The sequence below is a fragment of the Watersipora subatra genome, chromosome 3 (genome assembly GCF_963576615.1).
Source record: "Watersipora subatra chromosome 3, tzWatSuba1.1, whole genome shotgun sequence".
NCBI classification, from domain to species: Eukaryota; Metazoa; Bryozoa; class Gymnolaemata; order Cheilostomatida; family Watersiporidae; genus Watersipora; species Watersipora subatra.
Window position 1 is genome coordinate 47,927,345 of NC_088710.1, and position 19,994 is coordinate 47,947,338.

At 34.9% G+C, this 19,994-nt stretch overlaps 1 protein-coding gene and 1 pseudogene across 1 annotated transcript in view; one reads left to right on the forward strand and one right to left on the reverse strand.

Annotated features, from left to right (window-relative positions):
- Positions 1–19,994, reverse strand: part of LOC137390666 (uncharacterized) — a 37,120-nt gene that overhangs the window by 14,245 nt on the left and 2,881 nt on the right. Inside the window, exons 2-6 of the mRNA XM_068076993.1 lie at positions 15,076–15,148; positions 6,829–6,984; positions 5,200–5,251; positions 3,119–3,264; positions 1,193–1,298 (exon numbers count right to left, since the gene is read on the reverse strand). Coding sequence (XP_067933094.1) covers positions 1,193–1,298; positions 3,119–3,264; positions 5,200–5,251; positions 6,829–6,984; positions 15,076–15,148 — 533 coding nt within the window. The remainder of the gene's footprint in view (positions 1–1,192; positions 1,299–3,118; positions 3,265–5,199; positions 5,252–6,828; positions 6,985–15,075; positions 15,149–19,994) is intronic.
- LOC137392189 (uncharacterized) lies at positions 18,508–19,570 on the forward strand (annotated as a pseudogene).

The following is a 19,994-nucleotide window of genomic DNA, read 5'->3' on the forward strand; positions in this document are numbered from 1 at the left end:
CTCCAACTCGCGACATTCAGATTGGTGGACCGACACTGTAACACCTGCACCAATCGATCACCTTTGTATTTATGAACAATTGCGTAGCTATCCTATTCTCCTGTTTGTTGACGCATTTAACTATCTATTACGACGAACTAGAATGTCGTGAAAGTTATATACAAGTTATATATAACGATATACGCACAGCGCTTTTTCTTTGGAAAGCAGAAGGACCAGACGACGTATGTTTGAGAAAACAGACTTAACACTCACAGATGCGCTCAACATATGCAGGACTCATGAAGCAGCAAGTCGAGAGCTTAAAGCATTGGATGCCGGAAACAGAGATGATGAAGAGCTCCGCTATGCCAAAGCAAATAAACGCGATGCTAAGTACAAACCTTCACCAAGCGTTGGGGCAGCGAAATGTTCCCGGTGTGGCAGCCCACACGCTCCTAGGAGTTGTCCGGCCTATGGAAAAGAGTGTCATCTTTGTGGAAAAATGAATCACATTGCCAAGTTGTGTTCGTCCAAGAAACAAAGTCGAGGCAACGATTCAAGAAAGTTCCACAAGAAAGAAGAAGCCCACCAGACGACTGAGTGGAATTATTCACCTGATTCGGATGAACATAGTAACAGCATCAGCGTCTCCAAGAAGGATAGAAAGCTGCTGTCAGTTTTGAACATTAAAGCAGGAGATGTCGCGAGAAACTAACATTCAAATTGATTTGAAAACTCGCCTGACTTGATTGATCCTTTACACTATATGGAATTTTTTACGTAGTAGGAAGCAAAAACTTCACAGAAGTTTTTACGTTATCCGGAATTCACGTTATAGGAGCGTCTACTGTACCTCTAATTTTCTAATTTATTCTATCTAATAAGCGAGTTTTATTTTTTAAACGTGTTGCAGATGATCGTACAACAAAAGCTTGATAGTACCCTTCTAGTAACAATCTTCCAAAGATTAGAAAGAATAAACTAGTCAAAGTTCATTGAGTCGTTCTGCCTAGCAGTAGGTTGAAGCTGAATACAAATACTTCTAAAAAATATGGTGGCTTCAGAGATTTAACTTAAACAAGCGATACATTACAATGTAACCGTAAGTCAGCAAAACACTACATCACTGATTGAGTCTCAACCATAATGATATTCGGAGCCAAGACCTACAGTACAAGATGAAATATGAATAACTCTTGCAGTAATTTACCAGTAGGTTTGCTGTCTTCAACAATAATACCATCTTTCTGCGACACATCATTTGGAGAGATGGTGTTGAACTCTTTCTGTATTGAAGCCCCAGGAAGATTTGTGCTCTTGAAAATTGTGTAGGATATTGATAACACATGTTCGCTTTTTATGAAAGTTAAAACACAACATATTAGTTCTTGCACATTACAACATTAAATTTTCTCATAATTTTGTTATTAGCAAAAACAGTCAGGTATATATGTGTATCGGGTAACAGGTGATATAATCTAATGTCTTATGGTTATACATGAACTTGTACAGTATGTACTGTGATACAATATAATGTCTTATGGTTATACATGAACTTGTACAGTACTGTGATACAATATAACGTCTTATGGTTATACATGAACTTGTACAGTATGTACTGTGATACAATATAACGTCTTATGGTTATACATGAACTTGTACAGTATGTACTGTGATACAATATAACGTCTTATGGTTATACATGAACTTGTACAGTATGTACTGTGATACAATATAATGTCTTATGGTTATACATGAACTTGTACAGTATGTACTGTGATACAATATAATGTCTTATGGTTATGCATGAACTTGTACAGTACTGTGATACAATATAATGTCTTATGGTAGTATCTGATTATTGGTATCGGTATACATTAAACACCCATCTGATTATTGGTATTGGTATACATTAAACACCCATCTGATTATTGGTATCGGTATACATTAAACACCCATCTGATTATTGGTATCGGTATACATTAAACACCCATCTGATTATTGGTATCGGTATACATTAAACACCCATCTGATTATTGGTATCGGTATACATTAAACACCCATCTGATTATTGGTATCGGTATACATTAAACACCCATCTGATTATTGGTATCGGTATACATTAAACACCCATCTGATTATTGGTATCGGTATACATTAAACACCCATCTGATTATTGGTATTGGTATACATTAAACACCCATCTGATTATTGGTATTGGTATACATTAAACACCCATCTGATTATTGGTATTGGTATACATTAAACACCCACCTGATTATTGGTATTTGTATACATTAAATACCCATCTGATTATTGGTATTGGTATACATTAAACACCCATCTGATTATTGGTATTTGTATACATTAAACACCCATCTGATTATTGGTATTGGTATACATTAAACACCCATCTGATTATTGGTATCGGTATACATTAAACACCCACCTGATTATTGGTATCGGTATACATTAAACACCCATCTGATTATTGGTATTGGTATACATTAAACACCCATCTGATTATTGGTATCGGTATACATTAAACACCCATCTGATTATTGGTATCGGTATACATTAAACACCCATCTGATTATTGGTATCGGTATACATTAAACACCCATCTGATTATTGGTATCGGTATACATTAAACACCCATCTGATTATTGGTATCGGTATACATTAAACACCCATCTGATTATTGGTATTGGTATACATTAAACACCCATCTGATTATTGGTATTGGTATACATTAAAGACAACTGCCCTCTATGCACAAGCACATGCATTGTTGTCATAAAAACAGTGTAGCGATTTGCGTTGAAAATTTATGCACATGCACCGGGCTATCTGTATGAAAATGAAAAAATTCCTGCCAGGCTTCGTGCTAGTATTCAACTAACTTCTAATAAACAAAAACATGCGCAAAAACAATATATTTCATACTTTACTAGCCTGTCATTAAAAAAGCAATGAGCTTAATCTATGCATGTACGCAGTGAGGTCAATATTTTAATATTCACAGTTTACCCAAGGAACTGTTTTTAATGCAGGAATGCGTACGTGAGCTTCCGTTTTCACTCTTGAACGCTAGAGCTCGAGTATAGATTATGACAGTGTGTACCATAGAAATTACCTTATCGATAGTTGATAGAGATACAATAGATTCTGTGTGTAGGGAGCTGTTAGTCTCTGTCCTGATTTTTTGCCGACCTTCCGGTGAATGAAAATGAGCATTGAGAACGTCATAGACCTGACCAACAAGTCCACTAGATTTTTTGCCTACAATTAGATAAATTTGAAATCAAGATTAAATAAAGCAAAAGGGTAGTGTCATGGAAAAGAAAAAGATACGAATATACATGTACATAGATTGTTTATTTCAGAAATGCATAATTTGAATTCAGTTAAAAAATGAGAAAAATAAAACATTTGCACTGATTTTAGTCTTGCAAGATTCTTGCCAACTAGTTAAACCAAGTGGCCCAACAAAAACTTGCCTGCTCAGAGCAAGCGATGCCTTTGACACCAAAGAGTTCAAGCACTCTATGCATTCCTATAGTTGACACATATTTTTGTTGTCATGACTTTTCTCTTTGAAAACCAATAATAAATTGTAAAGACTTATATATAGAGAAGCTATCACTTTGCCATTGCTAAAGGCTGGTTCACACTGTATCGCCGTAAGTCGGGGTTGCCCTTTCGTTAATTACTTATTGACTCTGTGTACTGTAAATTGATAACATCGCTAAGGCATCTCATGTCAGAAAACACCATAGCTATCAAACTTCCCGATATTTTGTTGAGCATCCACGATAGTCTATGAATTGTGCACCACTTCAGCAATGGTGATTGGCTGTCGTGAATTGTTTAATCTATATTCTATTTAATGAAAGTTGCTGTGGGAGAAGTATTTCATCATTTCAGCGACAGCATCGTGTAATGAAAACGCTAGGTCGCAAGCTGTTTGTCGACAGAAGCCCGGATAAGTTTGTGTCAGCATGAACAATGTTATCACAGACAATTACTGATGTATTGTGGGATTAACACAGACATCTGTGATGTAACGGTAAACCAGCCTTAACATTTTAGTTTAACTTTAAGAAACATTTTACTAGTAACTAGTTCTTATTGAAAACTAACTCAAATGACTAGAATTACAGTAGATGAACAAGAACTAAACTCGTTCTGTCCTTTAAAGGTTGACTTGCAACAAAATTCACATTACAGTTATTTGGTATCATAAGATTCACCATGCCTTATTCTGTGGTGTTGTAGGCGCAAAATATGTGGAAATGTGATTACAAGCTCTTAAAAGCTCAAAAATGAACAGTTAATCGCAGCCACATGAGACCGCCGTAGTTTGGATTCTTTTTCCAAAACGGCTCAAACGGGACGTAGTTGTACAAGATGGCTTCTGTTTACACTTTCATGCAACCTCATTCGTCGAAATATTTTCACAAATATACTTCATGCATCTATTTTATCGTCATTATAATGCTGTCACTTTTAGCACTGATATCTTATAACTTACCGTAAAAATTTGTTTTATCTTTTAACCTTTGCTCAAAGGAGTACATATCATTGTTTGATAATCATGACGAGCCTGTTGGTCCTGTGATAATCGAAAAGTACTGCAGAAATTATTTGCGAAGTATTGGGTCACATGATCGGATTACGACTAGAGGATTAGATCAAGCCGAAACAAAACTGTAAAGTAGCGAGCATCTACAGTATATTTGATACAGGGTCTTTGGTAAAACCTGAAGTGTTTGTCATAAACTAGTGCTACGATAAGTTTTATATTGAGCTTTTTATTGGCCTTTCAATTCACGTGAGAACATCCCGTGACAAAACAATAACCAAATTTCATGGCTACTTCATCGAAATAAACTGATTCTAATCCATGGCGGCTTCTCGTTTTTGAGCTTTTAAGAGCTTGTAATCACATTTCCACATATTTTGCACCTACAACACAACAGAGTAAGATATGGTGAATCTTTTGATACCAAATAACTGTAATGTGAATTTTGTTGCAAGTTAACTTTTAAAGGACAAGAACTAGGGTAATAATAATTATTTTACAAGCAGGTTCATCTCATCATTACATGAGGGATCGCTAACTAGTACAATTCATATACTGTAGTACACTAACCAAATTACATTTTAGTTGCTCTCAGACTCCTTAATAATTCAAGATCATACGGATAGACTTACCAGTCACAATTATCTTATCTTCATCAAAAATCACAGTTTTGTGCTGGGGTCTCTGAAAATTAGCACAATATTATTATGAGAGCGATAACAATGTGAACTTTTTGCTAGTTTTAGCAGTAAATCCCTGCAAATACTTCAATCATATTTTCACAAAAGGCGTCGAAAGGTTGTCATGAATGACAAAGAATCCTTGATGTAAGAAATACATGTGTAGATGTTGGTGTCCCACAGGGTCTCTTATTGCTTCAGTATTATTTTTAATATATATAAATTATCTTCTCAGACTTATTCCAAGAGGCTTTGATCATCAGCGTGATAGTATCATCAGCTGATGATAGTATCATCAGCTGATGATACTATCATCATACTATCATATAGTATGATACTATCACATAGCATCATATCATACTATCATGATACTATCTTGATAGTATCATCAGCTGATGATAGCATCATCAGCTGATGATAGTATCATCAGCTGATGATACTATCATCATACTATCATATAGTATGATACTATCACATAGCATCATATCATACTATCATGATACTATCATGATAGTATCATCAGCGTAGGCTTTGCCTACGCTGATGATACTATCTTTGTAAGTCATCACAAAGATGTGCAACTTCGTGAGACAAAGTTTCTGGGATTTGTTTTGACAGATCGACTCTCTTGGAGTAATCACATCGACACAATTTGTAATAAGGTCATGAAGTCATTGGCTCTGCTCAAGTTTTGCAGGCCATACATAAACTCCAAATCTGCGTTGCATTTTATTATCAGTTTATATTCTGCCATCTTATTTATGGTATACACATTAATTATAATCTAGCTCCAATATATGTCACAAAGGATTTATTCTCGTTGCAAAAAGGAGCATTTCAACTACATATAATTGCAAATCTACATCCAGCATATTCCATCTATTCCAGCATATATTACTCCAACGAATGATCTTCCCAAATCTTTCTATCTTCTTACTCTGCCTATGATAAATGTTTGTTTTACTTCAATTAAAAGTTTCAAGATTTTTAATGGCTTGTGTTCTTGTTTTCTACATGACAGTTGCAGGTTCTCAACTCATTTCAACTTACATGATATGAATAAATTGCATACAACCACTAGCAATTATTTTGAAAATATCATTGCCAGCTGCATTAACAATCGACTACCTAATATTTATTCTCTTAGCAGAGAAAGGCATTTTATACACTATTTGTCAAACTATTTATTCAATTTTAGTGGCTAACTGTTGCCCTTTTTTTGTTTTACTATTGTTGTATGATATAATTTGAAAAACATTTCTACTTGAAATGAAATTATTGCCAATAAAGTAATTTATTATATATATAATATATAACCACTAATATATATGTATATGTATATATACATATGTATATATACATATATATATATATATGTGTGTATATATATATATATATATGTGTGTATATATATGTGTGTATATATATATATATGTATATATATATGTATATATATATATATGTATATATCTATAAGTGGTTAACTGAGACAGACACATGCAGCAATGTTATGAACTATGTTACGGCATATGTTTAACCGAAAATCATGGATCTCAGACTATTGAAATAGACGACTCTTACCTTGCTGTCACCAACTGATTGATAAGTTTGAATAATTGGAAGACCATTGAAGTTGTTCTGTAAGTATTCGACTGCATTTTCAAGAAGGGCAAGACAACCTGCTTTGGTTGTAAGAATAACGTGTTCTCCTTTATAGTAGAATTTCTTGTGCTCAGCCTGCAACGAATTTCAAACTCATACTATTATGCATTTATTGATGCAATATGATTTTTATTACATCAAAAAATAAGGTATTAGCTGTAGTGGAAAGAAAGCACTGCACCTACTACCAAAATTATGCTACCAGAAACATTTCCTGTAAATTCCGGCGTATGAGTCGGCATACATGTTGAGATCTAAGTCGACCTCCCTCATCTGATTCAACTCATTTGATCGCTAATAGTTCAGTCGACATCAGAGGCGGAAAATGCGTAGCTGATAAAATGGTATTCAAAAACGCCATCAGCAAAAACGCCATCAGCAAAAACACCAGCAAAAATGTCCATGTTTGTTCAGTGCCATCGGCAATACGAACAACAATTAACAAAATAATGAGAAACGACAGTTCTAGTGAGGACCACATGGCACAAAAAAAACAATACTTCATCATCGTATTGGCCTGCCTCACCAACAGAACAAAACCTACCTTTGATAATGTGTACGTTTTTAACAGAAAAGCCATGTAGCAAGACAGAATTCTGTCAAAATCGTGAATCCCCACCGAATTCTGTCTTGCGGCATTTGGGAAGCTTTTCATTCCCAAAACTTTATCGCTGTAACTGGACACACGAATGACAAATGACCAACAGACAAAGACACATTTATATATATAGATTCTTTGTAATATTAATATATGGATACAAATAAATAATTTATTTAACTTATTTGTAAAATACGTCACATTAATAATCAGAGAGTGATGCATCATCATGATTAATTCCACAGAAAACAATATTCTGACATTATTTGCCGCACAAGCTTGAAGACAGGTTTTTTATGACGTTCAGGATTTCAGACACATACACTAGGGGTGTGCATGTGACGTAACAAAAAATGTCTATTATGGAAGGGGGTACATGATAAGCATTTGTTTAGTCCTATGCATATCCATAAAACAGAGTTATCTTCTACTTGCCACTTTGAAGATGTGGTTGCCCCAAAAAGGTCGATTTAATGAAATTAAGACCAATAAAAGGCTAAAACACAAGATACAATTTGGTGTCATTTTTGTCTTTGTAGACTAACCAGTCATTTAAATGAGGTCATCTTTTAAAAAGCTCACATTCCAACGGGTGTTTCTTTCGTGACATAACTAGTGATACATGTACATCTGAAAAGAGTCACTGAGCGATAATTTAGGATCAATTCATTAGCCAGTCATCAGCACGAAATTTTTATATAGGTCGTAATAAATGTTATCACTCGTAAAACGTGTTGTCCGTGATCTCAAATTTAGGATTATACTCTATTATTAAATGGCTTGGACATCGATATTTACTAAATTAATTAACATCGGTACTTTAATGAATTACTCGATCGACACGTTTTATTGACGAACAACAGAATTGTAAAATTTACTGTAAAGTTACTGAGAAGGTGAGTCCGAGTTTTCTGAGTATCAGGTGGTTAAAGTGGTAGAGGAAGATAAGAGAATGGAGGTAAATTTATCTTTTACTCTTGAGTCTCCTATAGATATACTGTTGCGTTTACATTCAGACTTTATTTCCCGGTTTGAGGTTATAATGTAATTTCCTGTGCGAGATAAGGACGCACAGTGAGGTCTTGACGGCTTCTTTTTAATCCATAGCATCTAGCAATACAATGGCTTAGATTGATGAATTTACTAAAGGTAATACTTTTAGTACTCACGAATACATTTACTAATTAATAAAATAATAACTTTTTGCTATCACCAATCATCATTTTATAATTTTTTATCGTTTCACCTAGCTATATTTGCTTCAAATTTTCTTTCGTAGTTTTAGCTAGTAAATTAGATTTATGATTTGGCTTTAGATGTTCACTTCTCATTTGTAGAAAGTGAAGAAAATCAATTGATCAATGCATATCTTTAACTTCCAGAACCAAAGCTTCGAATCGTTGGCTTGGTGTACTTATGCTTTTGTTAAACATTTAGTCATTTTTAAAAATACACTCACAATATATCTAACTCCCAATTTGAAAGCTTTCTGTAGATACGCGTTAGAATGAAACATCTATGAATGACATATATTTATTGCATTTGTTTTATTGATTACAGGATGTTTATGTAGTCCCACCAGCCGAAGCAGCTTTGTCAGTGTGGAAGCACCCATAAATGGGAAAGAGAGACTTGAATGTGTGCTGCATAAACCATCATGTTATGTTTGAGTTTTCTGCAGTAGATGAATTTGCCCTATTGTATGAGCTATAAATATGTGAGTGGCCACGACTTGGATGGATAATTTTAATAAAAGCTTTATAATGAGATGAAAATTTTTTTGCTTGTAAAAATTATATAATAAAATAATATATTTGAAGATAATGCAAAACATGATTTGCAGAACATTGAATACATCATAGCCCCGTTGACACCTGTGCTGAAATTTTGTCTGATGAATGGATTTATGAAGTGCAATCAGAGCTGCATGGACAGGCGTTTTTGTTTGCATAGCTCGACCATTGGTTTAGTACTTGAATCAACTTATCAAATGTGACCATTGAATTTTTTTCTACACATTGATACCAATAATAACTCAATAACTTTGACAGTGGACTATACAATGCACATGACTTTTTGGGATCTAGTTTGTTTCGCCACATATTCTTTTCAAAGACGCAGCTTGCTTTTTTTACTTAGTAACTGTGCCGATACAAAGGCATTTTTCTACATAGTTTGCTTGACAGAATTACCGTAGATCGGTAGAATTGGTAGTCGGTACTAAGATGTTTACACAGCATTTAGAAGAAGCTAATATAACAAGCTTTTAATTTCTCTTGTTTGAGGCGTTTGAGACATTTATGATGTATCTGTAGCTGGATTAAAAATTTTATTCTAGCCAACACGAGCAAATACAAGATAAAATATATGCCAATAGAGCCATGTAGGACTAGACTTATCGCAATAGCCGATGTGATTACGAGAAATAGAGACAGGTTGTATCACGCGTTACATCATTTTGGACAAGTCTGAGCATGTTTTTTTGACCTGAGCATTTTTACCGCGATCAATTTTTTAAAATTTTAATCTTCAAATATCTTGAAATTGAGATCGCCTAACACAACAAACAACATATCAACTGATAGACAAAGAAAAATACTTTCCTTTAAAATCAACTCAAATTTGACGCAACCACATCTTTAAGCGACATTCAAGTGCAAGCGGCCCGAAGCGCTCCATAAAGTGTCAGGACTACTTGGATTTGATTCGAGTTGAAGCAAAGTTAGATTTCAGCTATTTGAGGACTTACATTTTATAAATTTTTACTCACTGATAATAGGGGTGCTTACAGTGTCCTTACACATAAGTGCATGCGATTGGGATAAAATGAGGCGTTCAAATTCTTATCATGTACCAGCCGAGAGTTTTATGAGAAATGCGGTAGTTTTTCGGTTGTAATATGGTCTGGTAGAATACTTTGACAAAAGATAAGTGTAAGCATTGCGATGCCTCAGCGAAAGTCAGGGCTTGAGATGATCATACATTTTTTGATGTTTTTAGGCTAGGATGACCAATTGTTTCCTTTATAACATGTTTTCTTTTAATGATGAGGAACGCCTCCTCATTAAAGCAACTAGGTTCCATCCTTCGTCCAACTCTTTTTTTACTTTACATAAACGATTTAACACATGTCACCAACCTTTTCACACCTTTGCTTTATGCAGATGACACTAATCTCTTTTTGGAATCCTCTAACATCAACGAATACATAGATTGTTTAAATAATGAACCTCTTGCAATTCAGAACTGGTGCACTTGTAACAAACTCACCTTAAATATTGATAAGAATAATTTCATGTTACAAAAAAAATGCCCAAAATGTATTACATCTAGCTAACACTCATCCCTTTTTCATTTTCAACAAACCAATTTGCCAGACAGATCGCACTAACTTCTTGAGTATTTTCATTGATTCTAATCTCACTTGGAAAAAACACATCAAATATTTACTAAAACAACTGAGACCCTTATCAGGCTTACTCTACCGCACATCTGAATATTTACCCCAAAACTCTGCTTTTATTATACAATTCTATGGTTAATTCCAAACTTTCATGTATTGCATTGAGGCATGGGGCAACACACCTCCCACCCATCTCACAAATTTGATAACACTTCAAAAGTGCACGATAAGAACCATTCCCAAAAAACCCCGCCTCACCCACACCAAACCTCTTCAAATCATCATCCATACTACCTATCAGCTCACTATATTCATACGCATTATACTTTTAGCCCATCATGAATTTTATTATAATTATATCCCTCGCACAATATATCAAACTCGATTCTCAAATTTCTGTTTAAATCTCTCACAATCTTCTTCCCGTGCAGGCCATCGCAGGGTGGTTTACCAACAGGCCAATTTTTTGAACCAACTCGCCAATACTATAAAAAACAGAAAATAGCCAGTTTAAAAAAAATTAAATTACATCTTTTAATAAGTGAATAAAACCTAATTACTCATACAAATTGATCTTGATTGCGCGATGACAACATACTTGACGCCAAGACTAGCTATGCTAATGCGTGTTATGGGCTTCATCACTCTTCCACCTTTTTTTCTTTTGTTTAATTACTATTGTTGATTAAAATAATCAAAAAATCAAAATCAAAACTAGCTCTATGAATGACAGGGATAAAAAGCAATGAAAATTTGTTAGCATACAACATACCGTAAAACCTATATCTAAAAGCCACCTCTAATTGAGCGCCACTATGGGAGAAGGGTTGATAAAAAGAGTGCCACCCTTTATCCGAACGCAACTTCTATTTGAACGCCACTTCTATCTGACAGATACAATTGGACCTTCTTAAAGGTTGACTTGCAACAAAATTACATTACAGTTATTTGGTATCAAATTTTTCACCATGTCTTACTCTGTTGCGTTGTTTGTGCAAAGTATGTAGAAATGAGATTACAAGCTCTTATCAGCTCAAAAACGAACAGTTAGTAGCAGCCATCACGAAAACGCTGTAGGTGAGAATCACTCTCCAAAACAGCTCAAAAGTGACGTAGTTGAACACGATGGGCTTCTGTTTACACTTTCATGCAACCTCATTCGTCAAAATATTTTAACAAACATACTTCACACATTCAATAAAACCATGTCTATTGTCCTTATGCGTCTATTTCATCATCGTTGTAATGGTGTCTTTACTATATTGCGGTACTTTGTGAAAAAACATATAGTAAAATATGACTATTGCTTACCACAAAAAAGATTGCTCATTTATATGTACATGAGGTGTGCATATGAAGTCCTGACTCCATTTGAGTACTTTCCAAAATTGAAGAACACTACATCCATATTTATTAATAAAGGTTTCCAGAGATAAAAGTATGCACAAACCCTTAAGACACACAAAAACTACATCAATATTTAATGTTCTTAACATATGGCAACTTATTGCTTGCCATATAGCACATGTTGACAAATGCTTAATAATCTGTCATGAAATTCAACGCGATAGTTCTATTCGATAGGGCAGTGACTATGTCGATTGGTCATCGTTAAAGGCCATTAGAGAAGGATGATTTTTAACTTCATGGGTTATGCATAAGCCTCAGTGATTGCTTATTGAATACTTTAGTCAACTGCATGTATGTACTCTTTATACATAGACGAATAGACTACAAGTCAAGTTTTCTAATGGATTTCTATTACAATGACTGAGACACTGTTTTGCATTTACACTAATTTTCAGAAAATTTGGCCTAGCGAATAGTGCAGCAGACACAATACAGTGTTTATTTCAGCAAAACTTGAGCCCAACAAACAACATACAGCAGCTCGTTTAGACACGTTGTTAAAGTTGGTTAACTACATAGTCAATTTTGTTATGCTTATTCTGCAGGTGTATCAGTGTTTTAACAATAATAATAAATTAATAATATCCAATTATTTAGTTAACAATCAACTCAAAACTATTACTCTCACATGTCAATAAATCAAATCGTTAGTCATGGAGTTAAAATAGCTTGGGTATGATACATACATATACTCATGACCAAATGCACAATAATGGTCAAAAAATAAATCTTTTCAATAAATGAAAACAGTATTGTCAGTTGCAGAAAAAAGCAACCAAAGTTGCTGCACGTGACCAAAGAACAGATGAACAGCATTAAAGAGAGGTTTCAACCTTGCCCCTTTCCTACTGGAGAGAGCTAAGATAAATAATTATGAATGATAATCAATATTTTAAATGCCTATATAGCACTACATAGCACATCTTATACTGTAGTTCATTCCTACGGCTAGGACTATAGAAAGTAAGCATAGCCTAATGATTACGGCATTACTATTAATGAGCAGTAAAGAAGCTGTTGCAGGTGCTGACAGGTTTCTACAAAAGTCTTATAAGTGGTCTAGTCGCCAGTAAAAGCATCCTCTGAACTAGCACCTACAATTGCTTTTTTCTCGTCAGTTCAATACCACGAAGAAATAAAACTACTAGCTACATAATTTTCCGCATAAAGCCATCATAACAGTATAAATATCACTATTTAAGGGTTGTAGCTCAACGGAAATTAGCGAAAACCAGATCTTGGACATTTGTCATCAGCCATGGCTAATGAGAAATTTTTTTAGCGATAGTATATAAAAAACTTTGTGATGAATCTAATGCTTTTGCAAACTATTACAGTAGCTACTCTCAGTGCCATGTTTTGACATAATGCCTGCATCGCTTTTGTAAATTCATTGCATATTAAATTGAAGAAAATAAGTATTTTTTAAAAGTCAGTTATAGAAATCTTAGAATTGTTATAACTGAATTCACAAAAGATAGCTATAATAAATAACTGCTAGCTAGCATATAGAAAAGAATGCCATACACAAGAGCACTTGCAACAAAGGTATTAAAAAGTGCAAAAACGTTGTATCTCCAGCAGTTTACTTTAATAAGAATTACTTGACCTACACAGTCATTCATGCTTGCTTAGTGTTGAAAATCTCTAACTGCCGATCAAAAGTTCAACTTAATAATTTGATAGAAATACAAAGCATGGATTTATAGCACTGGTATGACTTAGAACAAATAGACTATAAATATTTGCACAAGGATATATAAAGTAATAGGAGGTGACTAGTCTTTACACTGAAACGTAAAATGCTGCAACTATAAGATCTGAGGGTTTTCACCTACTGTAACAATCGCTGAAAGAGCTGCAGGCATTTTTAAACACTACTACACAGACTCCCGTAAGTTTGGTTAGTGAGAAGACCTCATGCAATCAGCGATCATTAACAAAAAAATTAGCCAATCATAGGATGCCCACTTTTACTACGCTATGCAGCTTCAATTTAGTGGACCAAATATAACAGGCTACGAGTCAGCATTGATAGTGTGTCATAGCCATAACTAGGAAGGCTGAGAGCACAAGTTTCCACAATCTTCATGAAAGAATGAGAACAAAGTTAATCCCTGGTTTAAACTATAATGATGCATTGATGAATGCTAAGCTTTTTCAGACATTCGATGGTACCATTTAGTTCTATGGCTACTAATAGAAAATGTACATCTATTACCTTGTCTATTTGTAGAGAATGCCATTCAACATAATATTTTATAGCGCTGTCAACAAAAAAACACTAATCACACCAACGTTGCAAAGTTATTAAAATTGCAAAAACTTATTAGCTTCTCACACAAGCCCAACGTAAGCACAGCATACAATGCGGCGTCATCATTAAAATAGACAATGGACCTGATAGAAAATGAAGCAAACCAACCTGCATATTTTTCTTGATGCTGTGGTTCAATTAAGGAGCATAAACGTGTTTGCCTTGCATGAAAAAAGGCAATCAGAGCACCGATAATAGCTTTGTATCTCGACCAAGGCTTTGCCACTTAGTGAGCTGGAATCAACTCACTTTCAGCGTAATGACACTATGAAGTTGAAAAGCTGTACTGCAGTCACCTCACCCAATCAGTTATGTAGTCAGTCCCAACAATAGTGAGTTGAAATTATGTAACACATAAAATCAACATTACGCCAGTAACACCTCTGGCAGCAGGATTGAGAGATGTTTATAGGCTTATAAAACTGTGGCTATTGTTACCTGGCTAACCTGTCTGCACTCTGATAGACAGCTCCTAGTCAATGCAACGGGATTTTCTGATTCTGCTGTGCCACTGCAAAAGATGTAATGGATTCTCATGCTCACAATATGCATGTTATATTGTACACTAAAGTGGATAATAATTTAGCAAAGCTATCTACAAAGTAAACAACAGACACTACTTGGTGGGAGAAACAGCAAGAGCTCCTCATTTTTACAATGCAGCCTAATTGTTCTCGCTGCATAGCTTAAATCAGGCTTACAGTTAAACTGGAAAATTCATGAGGGTGAGCAGTCATTATATTTTGTCTGTATTTTACAATTACAATTTTGTAAATAATTACGACCAATGGTACAATTTGTGTGCGCAAACTGGTGATATACCAGCACAATAAGCATGATAATGCCTATGAAATGTATTTCATTTGTATAAGGAAGAGAAGGAAGAGGGGATAATTCTATTATTCAGGCAACCAAGGAAGACAGCTTATGGGTGCTCTAGGATTTCCTAAGCGTAGGGAGTACACAATTGATGTGGACATGGGCCTTTTAAGTTTCAATCACATACCCATTGCCAATTTAAGAGAATTAAAATAGTTTTGAATTGATTTTGGTGCACAATGGTACACGGTAGCTAAGTCAGATATGGTTCCTTTAACATTGGGACTAGTAAAAGCAGTGACCCGAGAAATTTATAATACTTTAATTATTTGGGGCTACAATAACTGAACTCTTGCCTTACAACAGATGGGCTTGGTGTAAGTCAAAAATATATTATTGTATTCGTCCTTGAGGTCATGAATAGCGTTGTGACCGTGCTGGTCCACTGTCGCTAATTGCAGCTTTAAGAAGATAACTCCGAGTTTAAAATTTGGCATAGATTTAAACAAATGATTGTTGGATACTCCATTTCACGATAGGTATTTTTCGATATTTTGTCATGTGCATCCCTCTAGTTTAGGTGTAGAGAATCCAAAAGCACCTTGAATTTTTATCTTGATAATTACTCTACAAGATGAAAATATTCGATGGATATAAAAATTCGCGATTTCGCGAACAGTCAATTCCGCGAATTATTAAATTCCGCAAATAATTAGTTCTATTTTTAAACACAAGGGAAAAAACTACTACCTCAATTTAAAAACTAGCCACTAGGCATAAATACTAAACGTAGCTGAGTTCCAAAACCTTTTTAAAATAGTCGCCAGGGCTTCGAGTTAACCCCATTGCCAATGCATCACATTTCTTTACAAAATCATTCAAGGTTGTCACAAGATATGCAGAATGGCGTCATCACAAAAATAGCCGCTAAGCAGAAGTACTAAAAGTAGCCGAGTTCTAAAACATTTTTTTAAATCCTCGCCGGGGCTTCGAGTTTTATTGCCATTGCATCAAACTTTACAAAATTATTCAAGGTTTTCACAAGTTATTCGACATGGCGTCATCATCGCAAAAAAATCTTTCCTAGTCTTTTTACATCGAAATCAACTCCATCAACCTCTAATACCGAAGTTGAGACGATAATGATTCTGATCTGGACATTATGGTATGTATTTGATTTGCAGTGCAGATACATTTTTCCATAATTAACTGCGTTAGTTGATTCTTTTGTTTAAAAACTGATCGCTTTCATTAAATACTTCAACTATTGTTTTTGTACTTCCTTTACACTTATTAATATTTTTTCTTTTTTTGTGTTCACTGCAGATTGAGAATGAAACAGAACCTATTCCAGTTACGAAAACTAGAGACAAGTAGTAATATTTACCAAGGCAGGAATATTGGCAAAGAAGCAACCAGTCAACCTAGACCCCTTCATCAACAACAACTCCTTGATATAGCTGCAGCAAACATGATTATATTATATATTCTATTTTATGTATAGATATATTACAATTTATTACAAACTTGATTGTACAAATAAAATATTTCAAATACAAATAAAATTTTACAAACGATGAATGGAGTAAATAAAAACAGTTTAGCCCATATGGCGGTTGTCCGGCAATAACATTAAACTGATACTCCTGACAAGTAAATACTAGCGTGTAATGGTGCTATCTGACTAGTTATTTTGCTAATAGCAGCTCTATATCGCTGTCACTGTTTTGGGTAAACGTTAAAGACAATTCTCTTGCTACTACATGGCTGGTAAGGGAGTTATTATCAGAACTCTCCTCGTGGCTCACTATTGCAGAGTTCTGCCAGTTGGCCAAAAATTTGTACTCGTTAAGGCGTTTTTGTTCCTTTTTTAAAACAGATATATTCTCCTCGTTAGCAGCTGCGGTCCCTTCTACCTCAATTTCAAGACCTCCCTGAATGATTGGTGATCTTCTAGAAATGACATCTACCACCCTTGCAGTCATTGTGCCTCCCTGTATGATGAAAAATCTCTCTCTCACACTAAAACAAATAGCGAAGCGGTAGGAATGGAAAAAATAAATATTGCGTTTTACCGAAGAACCAAAGTAAAATTCAATTATTAATTTAGTAAATGGTTTTGAAAAAACTCATTACTTACCACAAGCTGTTGGTTCATCCAAAGCCTCCAAATCGATGAATATTCGTGAAAACCTCTGAACGCAGCAAGAAATTTATAGCTTAGCATGATCTACTCGTCGTTGTAAGCTAAATAGAAACCGAAACACGCGGTGTGCGCATGCCAAGGGTTAATTCTATTGCTAGCCACAATAGAATTAACTCTTAATAGAGAGTGATTGTGTTCACCCGCGAATAAATTAGTTCGCGAATATGCATGAAAAAGGCAATTTGCCCGAAACTTAATTTCGCGAATAAATTCATCCTGTAGGGTACTAGATTCGTGTCCTTGATTAATTTACTGTAGGAAAAAAACCGAGTTGAAGGGTCTTACATCAAAGATGAAAGTTATATATTGAAAATACATGTATTAAGTTTTCAACTTCCTTTACAAAATGTGGAGCCAATCGATGCTCTGGTAATTTATCAAAAAATTAATAGAAAGATAAAAACAATTACGAAAATATGAGTAGGCCTATTTATAAATGGATAATATTAAACATGAAATACTATCGAAATGTAGGTAATGTAAGTTTGCTGGTTTAGTTTGTTAATCTTTTGATTTTTTGTACACCTAATAGATTACAGAGGCACTTTTTATTTAATATATATGACAATTTATCTGGCAATACAAAGCTTTTGACTGAGCCAACTTTTAAGTGGCACAGTCGTGTAGTGAGAGTGAGAGGTTGAGTGTTAATAAGCAGTATTTTCACAAAAACATACATATGAAAAAGAGATATTTATATACGAGGGTCAGTTAATAAGTAGTGGGAATTTTGTCATAACTTTTGTTCTATTTTATCTAACAATTTAATATTTTCTAGACTTTTATAAATGGAAGTTGTCATCACTTACCCAAAAATTCAACTTTTTGATTTATTTATATTCAAAATGGCCACCAAGCTGAAAACATGCTCACTCATAGAGCAAAGAGCTGTTATAAGATTTTTGAGAGCCGAAGGTGTGAAAACAAGAGTCATACTCAGAAGAATGAAACAACAATATAGGACAAGCTGTATTTTACAAACAAGCTGCTATAGGTGGGTTGATGAATTCAAGAATGGGCGAGAAGACATTACTGATGAGCCAAGAAGTGGTAGAACAGTGGATGTTTCAACTCCAGACACAAAGCCTGAGATGGAAAAGCTGATTAAATCTGATAGAAAATTCACTATAGATGATGTTGCTGAGACCATGGAAATTTCACACGAAACTGCACACAATATTGTCCATAAGAAGCTAGTTTTCAACAAAGTCAGCGCACGCTGGGTATCGAAGATACTGACTGATGATCACAAAGAGCAGCGTGTTATGGCTGCCAGACAGTGCATGAGAAGACTCTGACTAGAAGGAGATGGTTTCCTATCTAGGATTATAACCACAGATGAAGCCTGGGTGTATCACAATGAACCGGAATCAAAACGACAATCAATGGAGTGGAAGCATACAACTTCCCATGTAAAGAAGAAGTTCAAATCCCAGAGGATGACCCAGAGAGTAATGCTCACAATATTTTGGGATAGAAAGGGTCTTATAATTTTGGATTTCAAGAGCCAAGGTAACACTGTTAACTTAAAAACTACTGTGAGCTCCTGGCTGTGGTGAAGAGAGACATAGGAACAAGAAAGAGGCCTCCAGAATAGAGATGTCGTGTTCCACCAGGACAATGTCCGCCCACACACTGCTGCCCGTACAATGGCCAAAATTGAGGAACTGGGCTGGACGGTGTTAGTACACCCTCCTTATAATCCAGATCTAGCACCAAGTGATTTTCATCTTTTGGACCAATAAAGAACCACATGAGAGGCAAGCACTTCACTACTGATACAGCTTTCATAAAGCTGTGCGTGAATGGTTTAGAACCCAGCGGCCAGAATTTTATTCTGCAGGAATTGAAAAACTTCCAGGAAAGTGGAACAAGTGCATAGAAAAAAGGGATTATGTTGAAAAGTGATTAAAAATGTAGCTATATCTTATTGTAATAAAATGTTGTGACAAAATTCCCACTACTCATTGACTGACCCTTGTATATAGAATGATCATAGCGCATTCAGAGTCAAGTCACACAACTACTATCATGAATTTCGCAATATTTTAATACCCTAGGACACTTATGTATTCGAGGCATCTAACTTTCGCGTTTTCGCGGTGTCATCCTCTCGCGAAAGTTTCATGTGCGAAACTAAACTATCATAACAAACTAGCGAAAAAGCGAAACTAAATAGCTTTGTTCGTTTGTACAGTAGAATGGAATTTTATAACGACATTTATTTTAACGTTTTTAACGACCACCATAGCATCGTTAAAATTTAAACCAACAGAATAATTTGACTGCCAAAATTTTATTACGTTATTATTTTGCAATTAATTATGATTAT